The sequence below is a fragment of the Thalassophryne amazonica genome, chromosome 10, assembly GCF_902500255.1.
Source record: "Thalassophryne amazonica chromosome 10, fThaAma1.1, whole genome shotgun sequence".
Classification (NCBI taxonomy): domain Eukaryota; kingdom Metazoa; phylum Chordata; class Actinopteri; order Batrachoidiformes; family Batrachoididae; genus Thalassophryne; species Thalassophryne amazonica.
In genome coordinates this window covers 104064868-104084826 of record NC_047112.1, presented here as the reverse complement: position 1 = coordinate 104084826, position 19959 = coordinate 104064868, and the positions used below count along the sequence as shown (strand labels likewise).

The 19959-nt window shown below is 45.9% G+C and overlaps 1 protein-coding gene across 1 annotated transcript in view; it reads left to right on the top strand.

Annotated features, from left to right (window-relative positions):
• The first annotated feature begins 10178 nt into the window (after nt 1–10178).
• sap130a (Sin3A-associated protein a) overlaps nt 10179–19959 on the top strand; it is a 37446-nt gene continuing 27665 nt past the window's right edge. The window contains exons 1-7 of the mRNA XM_034180681.1: nt 10179–10297; nt 10791–10908; nt 13797–14062; nt 15937–16104; nt 16227–16353; nt 16471–16577; nt 16659–16783. Coding sequence (XP_034036572.1) covers nt 10821–10908; nt 13797–14062; nt 15937–16104; nt 16227–16353; nt 16471–16577; nt 16659–16783 — 881 coding nt within the window. The 5' untranslated portion in view covers nt 10179–10297; nt 10791–10820. The remainder of the gene's footprint in view (nt 10298–10790; nt 10909–13796; nt 14063–15936; nt 16105–16226; nt 16354–16470; nt 16578–16658; nt 16784–19959) is intronic.

Below are 19959 nucleotides of genomic sequence, written 5' to 3'. Positions count from 1 at the left end.
CACAACAGGGAGTGCAAATGAACGGACAATAGATGAGCCAAAAATACAACACTTTACTGTTGTGAAGCGTGCACAACGAAATACAGACAAATACAGAATTTGAACAGAGTCAAATGTACTAAGGTGACGTGTGGGCAGGCTCGAGGATAGAAGACGTCCGTCCAGAGAAGAGCCGGATCCCACACGATTTCCACTGCCACCGAACCCGGAGAATACTGGAGCCGCCAAGTTCCGAGTCCCCAGGTGGCCACTGTCTCCGGCTGTTGGATCTGGTGCTGCTGGCAGGAAGCAGAAACAGTTATGTGTGGGTGTGTGTACACCCAGCAAATATAAGTAGCGACAGTTCCTTAATGGTGGGTAAGACACCTCCACCTCCAAAACGGGAACACAATAAACCAGTAACAGTAGCACCTACTGAATACGGCTGAGAATATACCTCCAAAGGCAAACGATATCTCGGCAGCGGGGTGGAGATGTCTTCCAGCTTATATGGAGTGGTTGATGAGTTGATGATTGGTGACAGCTGTCATAGTGGATGAGTGATAGCTGTCACCTAGGCTGTTCCTGAGAGGCGGCAGCGCCCTCTCGTGCCTGAAGCCCGCACTTCAGGCAGGGGCGCCCTCTGGTGGTGGTGGGCCAGCAGTACCTCCTCTTCAGCGGCCCACACAACAAGTTTGCCAGGGAACATCAACTCTCAATCTGCAAATACTTCTTATTAATATCATAGAAAAACTTATTTGATCAATTTTTATTCACTGATTCACAGTTACATGTTTATTTTTGAATATGTTACTTCTATTTGATTTAAATCTGCAATAAGTTTTTTTTTCTGTGTTATACACCTATTTTTTCTACATTAGTTTTGTTTGCCATTATTATTATTATTATCATCGATCAATTTCTAAATACTATTACTTGCTTATATTATTTCTTTTTATTATTAGTGTATGCTTTCTACTTTTAGTATGGACCATAGTGAAATACGGTGCATCCGGAAAGTATTCACAGCGCTTCACTTTTTCCACATTTTGTTATGTTAAAGCCTTATTCCAAAGCTAACACGTTGTCCGTGGGGATCCACGAGCTCTAGACTGGGTGGTGTTTATAAAATAGGTACTTTATATTTTTCAAGGGTGGTAATAAATTATGCAATGTTTCGGTCATGAGTTGTAATGTTGTGTGAGTCCAGAATGTTTTTTGTTGTTAAAGTGTAGGAACACGGACCCACAACAGGGGGCGCAAATGAACGGACAATGGAGGAAGTCAAATAACAACACTTTACTGTTGTGAATAAGCACAACAAACACGGCGAATTACAATAGTAGATAAGAAGTCAATTCACAAAATGTGTCACGTGGGCAGGCTCGAAGATAAGAGATGTCTGTCCAAAGCAGAACCGGAACCACACGATTTCCTCCGCCACCGAACCCCGGGAATACTGGAGCCGCCAAGTCCCGAACTCCCAGGTGGCCACTGCCTCCGCTTGTCGGATCTGGTACTGCTGGCGAGGAACAAAAACAGTTAGATGTGGGTGCGTTTGCACCCAGCTACACGTATGGTGGGAAAACCACCTCCACCTCTCGTCGGGAAAAAAAACAAAATATCTGCTATCCAAACACACAAAGCAACAAGTATTCCTGTCAGGAAGACAACACAGTCGGCTGAGTACTTTACCTCCTCGGTAGAGCGATATCTCGGCAAAGAGGTGGAGATGTCGTCTTGCTGATATACCACTGAAGATCAGATGATTGGTGACAGCTGTCGTAGGTGATAAGTGACAGCTGTCACCCCGGCTGCTCCTGTGAGGCGGCAGCGCCCTTTGGTGCCTGGAGCCCGTACTCCAGGCAGGGTTCCCTCTGGTGGTGGTGGGCCAGCAGTACCTCCTCTTCAGCGGCCCACACAACAGGACCCCCCCCTCAACGGGCGCCTCCTGGCACCCGACCAGGCTTGTCCAGGTGGCGGCGGTAGAAATCGGCCAGGAGGGCCGGGTCCAGGATGAAGCTTCGGGTCCGTACCCCTCCCAGTCCACTAAATACTGGAAGCCCTGGCCCATCCTACGGACATCCAAGAGCCGGCGCACAGTCCAAGCCGGCTCGCCATCGATGATCCGGGCAGGAGGCGGTGCCGGACCTGGAGTACAGAGGGGTGAGGTGTGATGCGGCTTTATCCGGGACACATGGAAACAGGATGGAAAGCAGTGAGGCTTCAGCTTCCGGCCTCACTGCAGCTGGACTGATGACCTTGAGGATTGTGAAGGGACCGATGTAACGATCCTGCAGTTTAGGGGAGCCCACTTTGAGGGGAATGTCCCTTTGTCGACAACCACACCTCCTGCCCTGGCCGATACGCAGGCCGGGGGTCCGCCGACGGTCTGCATGGGCTTTAGCCCTCATCTGGGCCTTTAGCAAAGCAGAACGGGCGGCGCGCCACACCCGACGGCACTTCCGCAGGTGGGCCTGGACCGAGGGCACACCGACCTCTCCCTCAACCACCGGAAACAACGGGGGCTGGTACCCCAGACACACCTCAAAAGGGGAGAGGCCGGTGGCTGAAGACACCTGGCTGTTATGGGCATACTCGATCCAGGCCAAATGGGTACTCCAGGCTGCCGGGTGCGCGGCTGTCATGCAGCGCAGGGCCTGTTCCACCTCCTGATTGGCCCGTTCTGCTTGCCCATTGGTCTGAGGATGATACCCGGACGAGAGACTCATCGTGGCCCCCAGTTCCCGGCAGAAGCTCCTCCAGACTTGCGAGGAGAACTGGGGACCGCGATCGGAGACGATGTCTGTTGGAATCCCATGCAGCCGGACGACGTGGTGGACCAGGAGGTCCGCTGTCTCCTGGCAGTCGGGAGCTTCGGGTAGGGCCACGAAGTGGGCCGCCTTGGAGAATCGGTCCACTATCTGAGGATGGTGGTGTTGCCCTGGGACGGCGGGAGGCCCGTGACAAAATCCAGGCCAATGTGGGACCAGGGGCGATGAGGCACAGGCAGCGGCTGGAGCAGTCCCGATGCCCTGCGGTGGTCAGCCTTGCCCCTGGCGCAGGTGGTGCAGCCTGGATATAATCCCAGACGTCGGCCTCCAGGGACGCCCACCAGAAGCCGGTGCCGGACAACTGCCACGGTTCTTCGCACCCCCCGGATGACAGGAGAACTTGGAGCCATGACAGAAGTCCAGGACTGCAGCCCTGGCCTCTGGTGGGACGTAAAGTTTGTTCTTCGGCCCAGTTCCGGGGTCCGGGCTCCGTGCCAGTGAAAAGAAGTGCGGTGAAACTCACACTTCTCGCCCTTCACAAACAGCCGGTTCTCCAACAACCGCTGCAGGACCTGACGTACATGCCGGACATGGGTCTCAGGATCCGGAGGAAAAGATGAGTATATCGTCCAGATATACGAGACGAATCGGTGCAGGAAATCCCGCAAGACATCATTAACTAATGCTTGGAACGTCGCGGGGGCGTTGGTGAGCCGAACGGCATGACCAGGTACTCAAAGTGACCTAAAGGGGGTGTTAAATGCCGTCTTCCACTTGTCTCCCTTCCGGATCCGAACCAGGTGATACGCATTTCTAAGATCTAGCTTAGTGAATATTTGGGCTCCATGCAGGGGCATGAACACCGAATCCAACAAGGGCAACGGGTATCGGTTACGAACCGTGATTTCGTTCAGCCCGCTGTAATCAATGCTATGGACGAAGTCCGCCATCTTTTTTCCCACAAAAAGAAACCTGCACCCATCGGGGAGGTGGAATTCCGGATCAACTCGGCAGCTAACGAGTCCCGGATGTAGGTCTCCATTGATTCGCGCTCAGGTCGTGAGAGGTTGTACAGCCTGCTGGACGGGAACTCAACGCCTGGAACCAAATCAATGGCACAATCGTACGGACGGTGCGGGGGGAAGGGTGAGCGCCAGGTCCTTACTGAACACATCCACAAGGTCATGGTACTCCACCGGCACCGTCCCAAGATTGGGCGGGACTCTGACCTCCTCCCTAGCCTGGGAACCGGGAGGAACCGAGGAACCTAAACATACCCGATGGCAGGTCTCGCTCCACTGAACCACTACCCCGGACGGCCAATCGATCTGGGGATTGTGTTTTAACATCCAGGGGAACCCGAGAATCACACGGGAGGTGGCAGGAGTCACAAAAAACTCGATCTCCTCCCGGTGGTTCCCTGACACCACCAGAGTTACTGGTGGTGTCTTATGTGTGATTAGAGGGAGTAGGGAGCCATCTAGTGCCCGCACCTGCACAGGTGAAGCAAGCGCCACCAGAGGGAGCCCTGCCTCCCTGGCCCATCTGCTGTCTAGCAGATTCCCTTCAGAGCCCGTGTCCACCAGTGCTGAGGCCTGAAGGGTTAAATCCTCATAAAGGATTGTAACTGGGAGTCGTGTGGCAATATGGGTATGTCCCACGTGAATGTCTTGGCCCACCCCTGCCCCAGTTTCTAGGGGCGGGCGTTGGTGTTTAACCGTTCGGGGCAGTCCCTCACTTGATGCTCTATTGAGCCACAAACAAAGCACGCTCCGCGGACCAGCCTCCTCTGTCTATCTGGTGGCCTAAATGTGGCCCTGCTCGTGTCCATAGCTTCATCAGCAGGGGGAGCTGTAACCACACGGAGCGTAGAGGCCGTGGAGCGTGGGGAGGGCGGAACTCGGTCGGAACCGGAAGGGAGAGGGACGGCGCGTGCCCGGCCACGCCCTTCGTCTCGTTCCCGACGGCGTTCTTCTAACCGAATGTCTAATCGTATAGCGAGATCAATAAGCCCGTCTAAATCCCGCGGTTCGTCCTTAGCCACCAGGTGCTCCTTCAGGACCAACGACAGTCCGTTTACGAAGGCGGCACGGAGGGCAGTGCTATTCCAGCCGGACCTCGCAGCCGCGATGCGGAAGTCGACTGCATAAGCAGCTGCGCTCCGGCGCCCCTGTCTCATTGACAGCAGCACGGCTGAAGCGGTCTCTCCTCTATTTGGGTGATCAAACACTGTTCTGAATTCCCTCACAAACCCATCATATGTCTGAAGGAGCCGTGAATTTTGCTCCCAGAGCGCTGTAGCCCAAGCGCGTGCCTCACCGCGAAGCAGATTAATCACATAAGCTATCTTACTAGCATCAGTCGCGTACATGACGGGACGTTGTGCGAAGACGAGCGAACACTGCATAAGAAAGTCCGCGCACGTCTCCACACAACCCCCGTACGGCTCTGGAGGGCTTATGTATGCTTCAGGGGAAGGTGGGAGGGGTCGTTGAACGACCTGTGGAACGTCACTGTTGCGCACAGGATGGACAGGAGGGGGAGCCGCAGCACCTGCGCGGCGAGAGCCTCCACCCTGCGGTTAAGGAGGACGTTCTGCTCGGTCATCAGATCCAACCGAGCCGTAAAAGCGGTGAGGATTCGCTGCAACTCACCGATCATACCTCTGCAGACGCCTGTGCGCCCTGCTCTTCCATTGGCCGTTCAACAGCCGGTTGACGCCCTCGGGGTCATGACGTTGGCCGAGATATCCTGTTGTGAAAGTGTAGGAACACGGACCCACAACAGGGGGCGCAAAGGAACGGACAATGGAGGAAGTCAAATAACAACACTTTACTGTTGTGAATAAGCACAACAAACACGGCGAATTACAATAGTAGTAAGAAGTCATTCACAAAATGTGTCCACGTGGGCAGGCTCGAAGATAAGAGATGTCTGTCCAAAGCAGAACCGAACCACACGATTTCCTCCGCCACCGAACCCCGGGAATACTGGAGCCGCCAAGTCCCGAACTCCCAGGTGGCCACTGCCTCCGCTTGTCGGATCTGGTACTGCTAGCGAGGAACAAAAACAGTTAGATGTGGGTGCGTTTGCACCCAGCTACACGTATGGTGGGAAAACCACCTCCACCTCTCGTCGGGAAAAAAAACAAAATATCTGCTATCCAAACAACAAAGCAACAAGTATTCCTGTCAGGAAGACAACACAGTCGGCTGAGTACTTTACCTCCTCAGTAGAGCGATATCTCGGCAAAGAGGTGGAGATGTCGTTTTGCTGATATACCACTGAAGATCAGATGATTGGTGACAGCTGTCGTAGGTGATAAGTGACAGCTGTCACCCCGGCTGCTCCTGTGAGGCGGCAGCGCCTTTTGGTGCCTGGAGCCCGCACTCCAGGCAGGGTGCCCTCTGGTGGTGGTGGGCCAGCAGTACCTCCTCTTCAGCGGCCCACACAACAGTTTTTAGATCCTTAGACCACAACAGTTTTTAGAGGAAGAACTCAACCCTTTTATTTCCTGTCAATTACATAATTTTTTTTAATGTTAATTTACTGTCTTGTTAATGTATTTATAAATTGTTTAGATTCTTGTTATCATATGCACACTATTATTATTATTATTATTATTATTATTTTATTACTTTTATTTTTGGGGAGAATTGAGGGGTTTTGCCTATTGTGTGTTTTGTGATTTAAGTGTAGAGTTCTGAGAGTGTGAGGCATACTTTCAGAAAATCTGTGTAAACAATTGAGAAAAACTAACGTCACAGTGATGCTGGCCCCTGTGAGACTACTGAGACAACAATGTTACTAATGCTGAAAATATATCTTTACATGATTTTTTTAACAAGACACTACTGCTATGTGCAATATTTTCACATTCTGTGTGCATTCAGTTAATTTACCAGCACCACCCATCAGCAAAGACATCTTTGACAATTTCATTTAGCCCTAAAGATAACGTTAGCCTAGCTCTGCCGTGGTAGCTGATAACTCAAAATCTATGACATAATTTCATGAGCGCACTTTTTCCGAAAGTAGGGTTTTTATGTTTGGTCTTTACGAATGTAGGATTCTGAATGCAGCATAGAAACATCCTTAGTATAAATCCTTGTGAGAGTGGAATTGGTGAGTGCTCTTGGGCCAGCTCCTTAATGTGCAAGTTGCTCCTGGTGTGCAGATGAGTGCCTTGAACCTTCAGTGCTGAAGGTTCCCGGTTCAAACCCCATCCCTGACACATATCTCCATGTAATGTGGAGTTGTGTCAGGAAAGGCATTCGGCGTAAAACTTGTGCCAAATCAACATGCATTTCGACCTTGGATCTGCTGTGCCGACCCCGAGCAAAAACAAGGGAACAGCTGAAGGGACTTATAGTCCATGAGCCAGTCATCAATTTTGACCTAATCGGTACCACTTAAAGGGAAGAAACAACACTTAGAATCCAGCCTCAGTGTATCATGGCCTACACAAAAATGTATGATAGCCATCCCAGGGTGGTAGCTGTAGCCAGGTAGGGGTCAGTGAAGAATTACACAGAGGCCAAACTTTAAAAATGCTCCAGTCATGTTGAAAACTATATCACATTACTTGTCTGATCATAATGATTCCAAAAAGGTATAGTTTGGACTATCTATGACTGAATGTTCTGGAGTTATGGGGGTAAAAATGCCAAAAATGGTGACAAAGATCAGTTTCAGTTTGTATAGGGGTCAAAAGATAAAGTTGCGCCAATTTGGGTAAAAAATGATGCAAATTATTGGTTCAAATAAAAGGATTAATAAATGGAATAGTTTTGACTGTGTTGAAAGTTTAGGCTCCAAAGTAAAGGTCAAACAAGGTCAACATCCATGATATGTGACACACGAGGTCTGTTAGAAAAGTATCCGACCTTATTATTTTTTGAAAAACCATATGGATTTGAATCACGTGTGATTACATCAGACATGCTTGAACCCTCGTGGGCATGCAAGAGTTTTTTCACGCCTGTCAGTTACGTCATTCGCCTGTGGGCAGTCTTTGAGTGAGGAGTGGCCCACCCTCTCATCATTTTTTCATTGTTTAGGAATGGCTCAGAGACTGCTGCTTTGTTTGATAAAAACTTTTTCAAAAACTGTAAGGCACAACTGATGTGGACACCATTCGATAATTCAGCTGGTTTTCGGTAAAAATTTTAACGGCTGATGAGAGATTTTGGTCTGGTAGTGTCGCTTTAAGGACGGTCCACGGCGCCTGACGGCGATCTGCACTTCGAGGCGGCAGCATCTCACCATTTCAACTTGAAAACTTCCACATTTCAGGCTCTGTTGACCCAGTAAGTCGTCAGAGAACAGAGAACTTTCAGAAGAAGTCGGCATGAGGAGTTTATTCGGACATTCCATTGTTAATGGACATTTTGTAATGAAAGAACGTGTGGGCAGAGTCGCATGTTGGGCCGGACCCGACCGCGGGGGGTCGCGACAGGAAAAACACCTCCGTTGGAAACCTTAACGGGCAAGTTGGAACATGCCCAAGCTGTTAAACAATTTCTCAGTTACTCACTTGTTGAAAGCCATCAAAACCCGCCTGAATTTTACAAATGGTTTTCAACACGGAGGTGTTTTTCCTGTCGTGGCGCACACAGATTTGCCGAGTCGTTTTGCGTGCACGTCTTTCATTAAAAAATGTCCTTAAACAGTGGAATGTCCGCATAAAGTCCTCATGCCGGCCTCTTCTGAATCTTCTCTGTTCTCTCATGACATCCTGGGTGAATTAAGCCTTAAATTAGGATGTTTTCAGGTCGAAACAGGCTGACGACGGCGCCTGGAAGCGCTGCGCGACGTCCCGCTCCGTGGGAAGTCCTTACAGCGACAGAAACACCCCATAATCTCTCATCAGCCGTTAAACTTTTCACCGAAAACCAGATAAATTTCTCGAATAGTGTCCACTCGGCTATTCCTCACAGGTCCAGAAAAATTTTGATAAAGCAACGCGCGCCGTCTCGAGCAGCGTGTGAAACAATGGAATTCAGCAGAGAGGGCTGAACCACATCTCACTCAAGGCCTGCCCACAAGGAAATGACGTCACCGACACGCATGCGCACGAGGGTTCAAGCATGATTGGTGGAATCGCACGTCATTCAAATCCATATAGTTAAAAAAAAAATAAAAGGGTCGGTTTCTTATCTAATAGACCTCGTATGTTACCTTGTAACATGAAAACTAAGCATGACAGATGGTGCAAAATAATATATTAACTTGTTATAGTTTGCATAATTAAGTAAATTGACTGTGTGGCTATTTTTTGTTGTTTGTCTGTTGTGTTACTTTGTATGTTTCACTGCGTTACATTGCTGACTGGTAATTATTTTTTTGTGTTTATTTATTTTTTTGTTTGTACACAGAAATTGATGTACAGGGTGGGCGTTTATAAGCTTTTGCTTCTGCCCACACCCTTTCAGCCGCACTAAATTGGTAAATTGTTTGAGTTTTGTTCTATATGTTTTAAATTTTGTTTTCTCTTGACTTGTTTTGTAAATCAGAGATTTTGTCTGTGCGTGCGGGCTGAATAAAAATCATTCATTCATTCAAAAATAAGTAAGTGAACCCTTTGGATAACAGTCACAGCTTCATAGTGAAGTTGAGGAGAGCAGGATTTTCATACAACAAAACAGATCAAATCTATAAGGCTTTTCATCTCTCATTGGCCTTCTGGCAAACTTTCAATTCTTCTTTATAAGGAAAGCCTTCTCTGTACCATTCCACGAGGAAGCTGGATAATAATGAAGTAAAACAGAAAACTTGCACTATACACAATTTGTCAAATCGCAGGCACAGAAATAGCCGATAAGATCTTCAGGACTGTTTCTCGTGTTGGTGGCTTTCCTTAAGTCACCTTCTTGCACCGTCACTCAGTTTTTTTTGGAACTGCCTCCTCCGGACAGAGATACCACACTGTTTGAATTTCTTAATAACTGAGGTAAATAAAGTCCAAGACATTTTCAGTGTCTTGGAAATGTTCATGTGTCCATCCCCTGACTTGTCTGGACAAAACTGGATGTAAAAGTGATGATTTTAGTTTTGATGAATGTGATGCCACTTCACATTCTGCTAAAGTATATTTTCAAGGTGAAATTATTTACAACTGAATGTGCCGACACAGTTCGCGCGCGCGCGCGTGCGTGCGTGTGCTATCTTTGGTCTGCATACCTTAGAAAACTTCAGTGTCAGTAGTGTAGTGACTGTCATTTGTCCAGCAGATGTCGACATCGCAGTTATTTCGAGTGCTAGGAAACGAGAAATTATTTTTTGAAGCAAATGCTTCGTTTGGTTCAGTGTTTTCTAAAAGCTTCGTTGCCATCGTTCGAGATCCTACGGTTTGGGTTGGTTAAATCATTTGCTGTGCTGTGATTCGTCAGCGATCTGGTTGCGCTTGTTCTGATTGGTGGAATGAAGAAGGGCGGTCCGGTCGTTCTTAAGCGTTTTCCGGTTTGTGTGTTGGGAAAAGAAAAAAGCGAATGGAAAAAATTCTAATCCTACGAACGACCAATTCTCATTAAATCCACGACACGGTAATGTTTGTACACATGGAAATATGTTTGTGTAAGACACGAGGAGTTTACTATGTCGTACGTTGTGGAAAAGTTCAGTTTTTGCATGCAAAGCAGGAGGCACCATGGTTAGCTATGTTAGCCTGCTGCTATCGGTTAGCCGCTAGCTTTGGAGTTGTAATAGTGCCGAGCACAAAAACAACAGTAAAGGTGTTTGACCTGAATAAGACTATGTCGGTTATGATGATTTTAATATAAGCGCTTATGCACGTTAGCTTGGTGTTTAATAAGTAAGGATTGTGTGGCTGTGTCCTTGTGAGCCACAACCCGTTGTATTCTTTGTAACGGTTTTAAACTTTAATCTTCTAAAGTTTATGACTAAAGCGCCTTCAACACTTCTTCCACAACAACCCGACTCGCTTCTTATTGTTGGCTTAGTGCACAGTTGACTTTATGTTTATGCTATATTCATTCAGCGTTAACAAATCTGAATTTGTTTCTTGTCATAAATAGTTTAAAATGAGCTCCCAGCAGTTCCCACGGCATGGTCTGCCTGCTTCAAGTGGAGGTGCCCCCTCAGATCCCTGCAGGTGCAAACTTGGTCCCTGTTAATCAAACATCAAACCCACCAGGTAACTAAATGCTAATGGCTGCTCACTCAGGTTGCCGAAGATCAGACAGTCAGGATGCTAAACAATACTAAAAAGGCAAAGGCTATACGCCCAACTGTTGGGCAAATAAATATAATGTCCTACCTTATTCGCCCAACCGTGATCGTGTATTTGACATGTTTTGTGCATCTAAACTACGTTTTTACACCACTTTTTAAGGCTCTATTGCGGCGTATGTTTGACACATTTAATGGCGCCGTCTTTCATTACTGCGAAAACACCGCAATGGATGAAAACAGACAAACTTCATAAACATTTTGGACGGAAGCCTGTTAGCAACGACGAAACAGTTTTTGGACAAAATGCTGCTTGTTGGCTGTAAGATGGTGTTAGTTTGACACAGTTCCCTGGGTGTGATGAGCCAAACAGAACCACTTTAGATCACAGCTCCTCCGCGTGCTGCGAACCCTCCCGCAGCCGGTGAGAAAATATCTCCCTTTTTTCCCTCCCGCGTTGAAACCGAAAGTGAGCTTACAAGCGTGCTCACTGGTCGGTTGTGGTTGGGCGTATATGCTCGCAAATTTACTTTATTGAACCAATGGTTGGGCATATAGCCACGCTCTACTAAAAATTAGGGGTGGGACACTCAGATTAAAGCTCAAGCAATGTATGGAGTGGCCCGAGCATTGCAATCATTAATCAAGCACAGAAATTCCGCTGCCCCGTCCACATTCAATGCAGTGAGTTGTACTTTTCCACCACTCTGGTAAAAGTAAATCCCTTTGGCTGCTCCCTTGTTTTCACTCAGGGTCACCATAACAGAGCAGAGGTGGATCTGCATGTTGATTTGGGACAGGTTTTACACCGGATGCCCTTCTTGACACCAACTCCACATTCCATCAGTTTTCCCACCACCCCTGCTATCCACCACTCTGCTCACTTTTCCAAAAAAGGAAAACAATCTGCGTGTAATTTTAGTTTTAGCTAAACTGTGGTCGGCAACAAAATATCTCAGTAGCCATATGTTCATCTCTGCGTGCAGGACACAGCCACACAGAGAAAGAACGGGAGACATTTTGACATTACCGGTGTCGCAGACTGAACGGTCCCCCTGCCTTCACTGCGCATGCGTCATTTCGGAGCCTCAGCAGCATCATTCTGTGTCACCAGCGATTCACCTCATTTCTACTTAAAACTGCACTCCAGTCATCCTTTGTCTCAGTGACAAATATCTGAAGCTTTTGTACAACAATCATTTCCACATATATTCTGCATTATTTCACCTGCTGCAGTGCCTACGTCATTTCAGAGCGTCCTTAACGACTCGCTAGTTATCGCCTCATTTTCTGCTTAAAACTGACTTTGAATGATTTAAGAGATTTTACCTTGTCATCTGATGGTTAATAGTCCCATTAATCCATTTGATTGCTTTGGGTGTAGAGAGTCCATTTCAGACGTGCTGCTGTGGTCCGAAATGACGCATGTGCAGTGAAGGCAAGGCGGACCAATTTGTAGGGGGAACTGTTCGGTCTGCGACACCGGCAACTTGAAATGATTAACACCTTTTACTAGACTTGCTATGATTGGGAAAACAGTCACTGAGATGGGAAATGTAAAGACAAAAAAAAAAAAAACAAGCATTTCTTTGATTGAAAAAGATCATGCTATCAGTACCAACAGCATAGTCTTTGCCTCTTCCACTTAGCACGCTACTTAAACACATCACTGCTGCCGATATTCAGGCACATAGCCCCATTCCCACAATCATTCAACTGCTTCCAAGCACAAATAAATAAAAATGTGCTCTGACTGTTCCCCTTTTTGGTTCAAAGCCAATGAGAATCCATGCTTTGTAGCACACTTCACTGGGACGTAGAGTCCATAGGCAGTCAGCAAGACACAACTTACTGTTGGTAATAAAATGAAAGCTGGCCAAAGGAAAATGTCAGGGAGGGGTGTTGGAAATGGTAAGATTGCACTGTCTCATTCAAGTCAAGTGACATTAGTGTCAAGCCATGACTCCCAGGTGTGCTAACAGCTTCATACTAATGATGCATTGAAGATGAGTTAGAAACCCAAGTTTGAAACTTCAGAAAACTATGTTCACTTGATGAACTCTGTAAATGATATGGATGCATGCAGTGGTAAGTTGTTTAAACTGATTGGGAAAGTGTGTCCAACCCTTGACGAGTAGTGTGTGTGTGTGTGTGTGTGTGTGTGTGTGTTGTGTGTGTGGTGTGTGTGTGTGGTGTGTGTGTGTGTGTGTGTGTGTGTAGTGTCCGTCCATCCATCCATCCATCCGCTTTATCCAGAGTCGGGTCACTGGGGGCAGCAGCTCAAGCAAAGCCGCCCAGACCTCCCGATCCACACACACCTCCTCCAGCTCCTCCGGGGGAACCCCAAGGCGTTCCCAAGCCAGCCGAGATATATATATATATATATATATATAATCCTACAGTTTTTGTAGGTGGAATGATACATTGTAGATGGCGATAACAGTATTGTGTGGCTTGTATTGGAGTGCATCTTATTTTGAAATGAGTCCTGTGAAACTGAAAAATCAGCTACTACATGGAAAAAATAATGATCACATGCAGAACCATAAATGATTCATAAAATACACAAATAGGAAACAGATAACATAAATGATTACAATTTGCAGTTCAGAATAATTTGTTTCTTTAAAAAGATTACATTCACAGATTATTTTCTACATAATTTGTGTGAACAATGATGTAATTACATATTGTGGTATTATTGAATCATGGTAGGTGTATCATATGTATTGCATCGCGGAGCTAGTGTATCGTTCCACACCCCACACGGTTTGTTTTTTTTTTTTTTTTTAAGATGTGTGTGTAACTGTTGAGCCTAAAACAGTTTTGAGTCATGTACCTTTTTTCTGTTAGCTGGTGTAGATGCTGAGAGCAGTCGTGATGCTGATCATGGGCAACAGGATCATCCACCTCCTGGCAGTGCAGCGACCTTGGCGTTCAGAGATGACAAGCAAGAAACTATGGTGGTCAGGCCGTACCCACAAGTCCAGAACCACGGTCAGCCACAAGCTGCTCCACAAGCAGTGCCCATCCAGCCTGGCACACCTGTGACTGTGCCTGCCTCTTCTGTCCACCTCCCACAGGGCCAAACTGCAGTCCTCACTGAAGGACAGATGAAGGTGATTACTTTGCTTGCCATTACAACTTCTAGGGTCATTGTATAAAATGAATAGAAAAAAATCTGATATATCAGAAACATCAAAAATGTCACATAAATTTTGATAAAGTAGGGTTTAAGTACAACAGTAATCATGCTTTTGTTGTTCATTACACCCTCTAAATGCACAGATTTATGTGCAGTTAAGTGAGTCACTGCAGTTTCAGTGAACAAAATAAGATTTTAGCATGAAGCAGGGCAGTGTTGATATATAGTCAGGTCCATAAGTAGCTGGACAGTGACAGCTTTTGTAATTTTGCCTCTATACCACCACGATAGTGGTGAGGTTTAACGCTCAAGATATGCTTGTAGTGTAAACTTTCAGTTTTAACTCAAGGGGTTTAACAAAAATATTGCATTAACTGTTGAGGAATTATGGCCATTTGTGTATATATAGTTATAGGCCAAAAGTAATTGGGCAAACCAAGGATTATTATTGTTGCTGTTATTTTATTTAGAGTTGACAGTCAGGTTTCTTTATGAGGGGATGACACATGAACATTTTCAAGTCACAGAATGTCTTGGATTTAATTGACTTCAATTATTAGGAAACAGTGTATAGTACGATATGATAAAGCAGGGCTCGACATTGCCATTTTCCTGCTTGACTGGTGGCAGTTTGGCTCACTTTCGGGCCACTATGGCCCAGTACAATTTATAAAATGATGGCCCACTACACATATTTGCAAAATTCTATTATTTTACCTTTTTTTTTTTTCCTGCCGGCAGAATCAAATTTTGTCACATCTCCATGTCATGAAACTTCACAGAGTCTGCCATATTTGTCTTTGTCTCACACCACGCTCATGCTAGAGTCTCACGCACGCGCCACTGTGGAAACGAGATTTCAAGTCAAAGAAATGTATGTTGTCCATGCGTGGCGCGTGCATTTAATAGGGTTATTCAAGAGACTATAGTTGAGTGTAATTTCTCCCACTTTTTTCTCTCCTCCCTTATCTCCACAATTCCGTATTAATATAGTGTATGTCAGAATCCATTAATGCTCCACACCCAAACAGTTGGTGGTGGTAATGCACCGTGTTTTAATTAAATTACAACCACCTAAAAACGCAGACAACAGCCAGGAAAAAGGTGACTTCGTCATTCACATCACTTAAATGCTAAGTAAATGTAAACTTAAACTTAAAAAAAAAATCATGAAAATTTCAAACAAAATAACATTAAATAGTAACAATTTAACATGCTTAATATTATTCTGCACAAGTGTTATTGACTTGCTTAGCAATGAATAACATGTAAATAAATAACACAAAAAGTTCTGTACAAAGTAAGTTCAAATATAAACATGTTCAAACAAAAACTGAAATGCAAAAAAGTTGTAAACTCATGGCAATTTTGTGCAGTCTTGGTGTTCAAGAATTTCAGCCTTAGAATGCACAAAGTTGCATCAAAATTTTAACATTTCTGCACTGTAGTTTAAGCTGCGCATGTATGTCTGGACCAGTAGAATTTTGGTGGGGCCAGTAGCTTTGAGAAGCTTTGTTCAGCATATTTATCATACGTCGGCATATGCTGGCTAAATACGTCAAGGTGTGACGACAGGCCTGTTAAGCGTTTGTCTTCAGATCAGAGGATCCTCTGTTCAAAAGCCAGCCGGTCTGGAAAATCACTGTCTTTGGGAAAGGTCCTTAATCCCTCAGTTGCTCCTGGTCTGTAGTGAGCACCTTGCATGGCAGCACCCTGATGTCAGTGTGTGAATGGATGAATATGTGGCATAATTAGAAATTACTTTGAGCGTCTGATGCAGATGGAAAGTGCTATATAAATGCAGTCCATTTACCATATGTATGTATATGATTTATCTTTTCTTAAAAGGCTGTCCTGAAGTCCCCCATGCAAAGTCGCCTGATTGCTCCAGCACCAGCTTCCAACCCGGCTCATCTCCCTATACCCTCTAAGGTGCCTAGTCATATTACAGTCACCATAGAAAGCAGTATTGCTGCAACCCCTTCTATTCCCGTGGCAACCATCAGTGGTCAGCAGGTGAAGACACTGTGAATGATCTGAGTTTTTCCTTATTTTTCTTGCTAATTATAATTTTAGAATTGTATTTATTTTCGTTATTTATTTCCTGAACCTTCTGGGTTGTTTTTACTATATTTTAGGGACATTCCAGTAACCTGCACCACCTGATGCCAGCTAGCATTCAGATCATTCGGGGCAGTGCCCCCACACTGCAGATTGGAGCTCCTACAGTTCCTTCTCAGACCTTCACTTCCCATTTACCGCGGGGTGTGTATGCTCTGATAAATGCTCCAGGCTTGACATTTGTTTGCTTTTTACAGTTGTTTTTGACTTATCATTTGTAGCAATGTGTTTTGCTAGATCACTGTATTATATGTCCTGCAGGGGCTGCTGCAGCAGCTGTTATGTCAAGCTCCAAAACTGTCCTGCGACCAGCTGCGGGAGCAAGTGGCCAACCTACAGTGCAGCACATCATCCATCAGACTATTCAGGTGCCCCCGATTTACTTAATTTTTAGTTGTGAAAGCCATTTATGGACAGTCTGAAGAATAGTGTCTTCACTTTGTCTACAGTCACGCCCCACTGTAACAACCTCAACAGCTGTGCTTCCAACTGTGGTAGCTCCTATTTCAGCAACTCGAACTCAGTCCCCAGTTATCAGCCCAACCGTTACACACTCTGCAGAGGTAGCACATGGGTAAGTAGTACAACAGTTTTCTTCACTAGGGCATGAATGGATTTGCTGTGTGTACAAGAAATCCTCTACTGATGAATATCATCACAGTGAGTTTCACAGGTATGTGTTGATATAGCTCACGTTACTGTATGCTGTGTGGAAACCTCCTGTTATCTTTTATTCCATCTAACATAAGTCAATCATCAGTCTTTGTGCATGAGAAGTTTCACCCTAATCAGTACACGTGGTGTTCAAGCAGACCCCAGGGGTGTATCTGTATACATACATATATACACACATGGGTGATCTCAATTAACTCACATATGCGTAACTCGCATTTTGGCATTATTGGCGGTCAATTTGTGGACCCTGAAAATTTAGACTACTGTATAAAAGTCAACATTTTCATCAAATTTGGTCATTTTTGGCATGGGCGGGCGCAAGTATAAATTTTCCCCCACACGCGGGCCTCGAGCACGTGTATAAATTCTAACCCCATCTGAACTGGCGGGAAGGATCTAAAGAGGAAGGTTACATCCAAAACCGAAAATAAAAATTTCGAATCATCCAGAATGGTCCGCACTGACGAAGCCCTCATCGCTGAAGTGCAGCAGCCCGAGGACGAAGAAGATCCCGAACCCACTCCAGATGAAGAAATCATCATCCAGAATTATCCGCACTGACGAGGTCCTCATCAATGAAGTGCAGCAGCCTGAGGAGGAAGATGATGATCCCGAATCCAATCCAGATGAAGAAATCATCACCATCCAGGAAGGAATCATGCTTCAAATTGTAGAAACTATACTGGCAAGGTAAACTGATTTTAACTTTCTTTTGGTCAACCTCAACATGCAGTTTCAGATAACTAGATTTGTGGATCCCAGCTTGCGTGAGTTGACAGAGCTTACCTGTGTGTGTGTGTGTGTGTGTGTGTGTGTGTGTGTGTGTGGTGTGTGTGTGTGTGTGTGTGTGTGTGGGTGTGTGTGTGTTGTGTTGGTGTGTGTGTGTGTGTGTGTGGTGTGTGTGTGTGTGTGTGTAATATGCACAGCTGGATAATGGTGGAATTGCTGCCTTTGGAACAACAGGTCGTGGTTTCAAACCCCGGTCAGGACACACATCCAGTAAGCCTACCTCGAAATCAAGACTGCGAGACAAATGAATGAAGCCATACCGGCTGAGACGTCGCCCGGGTTAACAAGGTCCGCGTCAGTTGTTGAGGAACCAGAACACGCTAATGGCTACTGGAACAAGACATACATGGACAAGGACTGACCACGTGGAACTGATGGAATGCAACTGTGACAGCAGACCCAATGAGAGACGTTACATGCAATGTGTATGTGGGAACTATGGATGAACAGAAGACCAACCCCCACACTGACCAAGAAGCACCAGGTAGCTCAGTATTCTGACATCTATAGAAGGAAGCCACTGTTGAAATTGGAAATCCAGAGGCTACAGCAGCACGATACTAAGCAGTTTGAATGCAAGGAGCAAAGCCTCGTAGGAGAGAGTAGTGTTAAGGAAGCTGGCTGAAGTAACTAACAATCCTGCATGTGTGCCTGGAGTACAAGTGGGTGGGCTCCTAACAGCAGGTACTCGCCTACACTGGCTAACACAGGGCACACACGGACCGAGTACATGTACCATTTTAAAGACTGCGCATTTCCAAGATGCCACAAAAACCATCAAAAAACAAATGACTGTACTTAATGTTCTCATATTTGGAGTCAGTCTGGGTAAATTGTGGGACCCTTCTTCTCGGTTGTGATGAAAAAGTTGGTCAGCAACCAGTGTCAGTGCACTGGCTACAAACTGCAGGAATGGACCTCCTCCCCTGCACACTGCAGCCAGCCCAGCAGAGCACATCAGCCAGCAAGACATTTCAGGACACACACACACACACACACACACACACACACACACACACACACACAGATCCTGGATCAAAAAACTGCGCAGGTTGTATCGGAAATTTCCCATCCGTGAATTACGTTGGTATTGGAAGCCCACCGATACTAGGTTAGATCGGCCCCATCCCTAATTTGCTGTCTTTGCCGTGAGGCTCAAAATTGAGCTCTGGTACATTTGTGGAAAGACGAGAACCTTCCAAAAGAAACTATCGCTGCAGCAATCCACCATCAGGCCTATGTAGTAGCGTGGCAAGACGGAAGCCACTCCTTAGTAAAAGGCACATGGCAGCCTGCCTGGAGTTTGCCAAAAGGCACCTGAAGGACTCTCAGACCATGTGAAACAAAATTCTCTGGTCTGATGAGACAAAAATTGAACTCTTTGGTGTGAATGCCAGGACTCATGTTTGGAGGAAACCAGACACCATCGCTACAGTGAAGCGTGGTGGCAGCATCATGCTGTGGGGATGTACAGAGACATCCTGGATGAAAAGCTGGTCTAGAGCACTCCTGACCTCAGACTGGGGCGATGGTTCATCTTTCAGCAGGGCAATGACCCTAAGCACACAGCCAAGATATCAAAGGAGTGGCTTCAGGACATCTCTGTGAATGTTCTTGAGTGGCCCAGGCAGAGCCCATGACTGAATGCGATTGAACATCTCTGGAGAGATCTGAAAATGTCTGTGCACCAACAAGCCAAATAGCTGCTGCCCACAATGGTTTATTCTCTACAGAGTGATGCTTTGACATGCAATAATTTTCAGAAAAATCAAACAAACTTAAAATTGACAAAATATTGAAGGTGGTCTGGCGCGATACATCTCAGGAGTAGTCATCATGTTTAACTTTAAATGAAATTGGCTCGAGTTGTGGCTCATACAATAGCTTAAAAAACAATAAATCTTCAGTTATTTCTTTTATTTTATTCTGCTTCACTTTAACAAATTTCCAGCCAATTCTGAATGTGTAAAAAGAATAACTAGATTCAACAGCTTTTTCATTTCAAAAGACTTGTGCCCCTACAGTGTTGTTGAAAACGAATACCTTTATTCATAATTTACTTTTTTGTTGCCTTTTCAAAAATGAAACTGCATAATCTCACATACACTTAAATACACTTTGCTTTCATGACATCATTTTCCACACCACCTTTTTTAGCACACTGCAATACACTCACGTAGCTCCTGAAATTAGCAGTTCTATGTACTGAATTCGGCGCTCGTGCAATACAGCGAAGCCGCCTCGAGGTGCTGGGACTCAGAGCTGTTTCTTGGGACTCGTATTTTC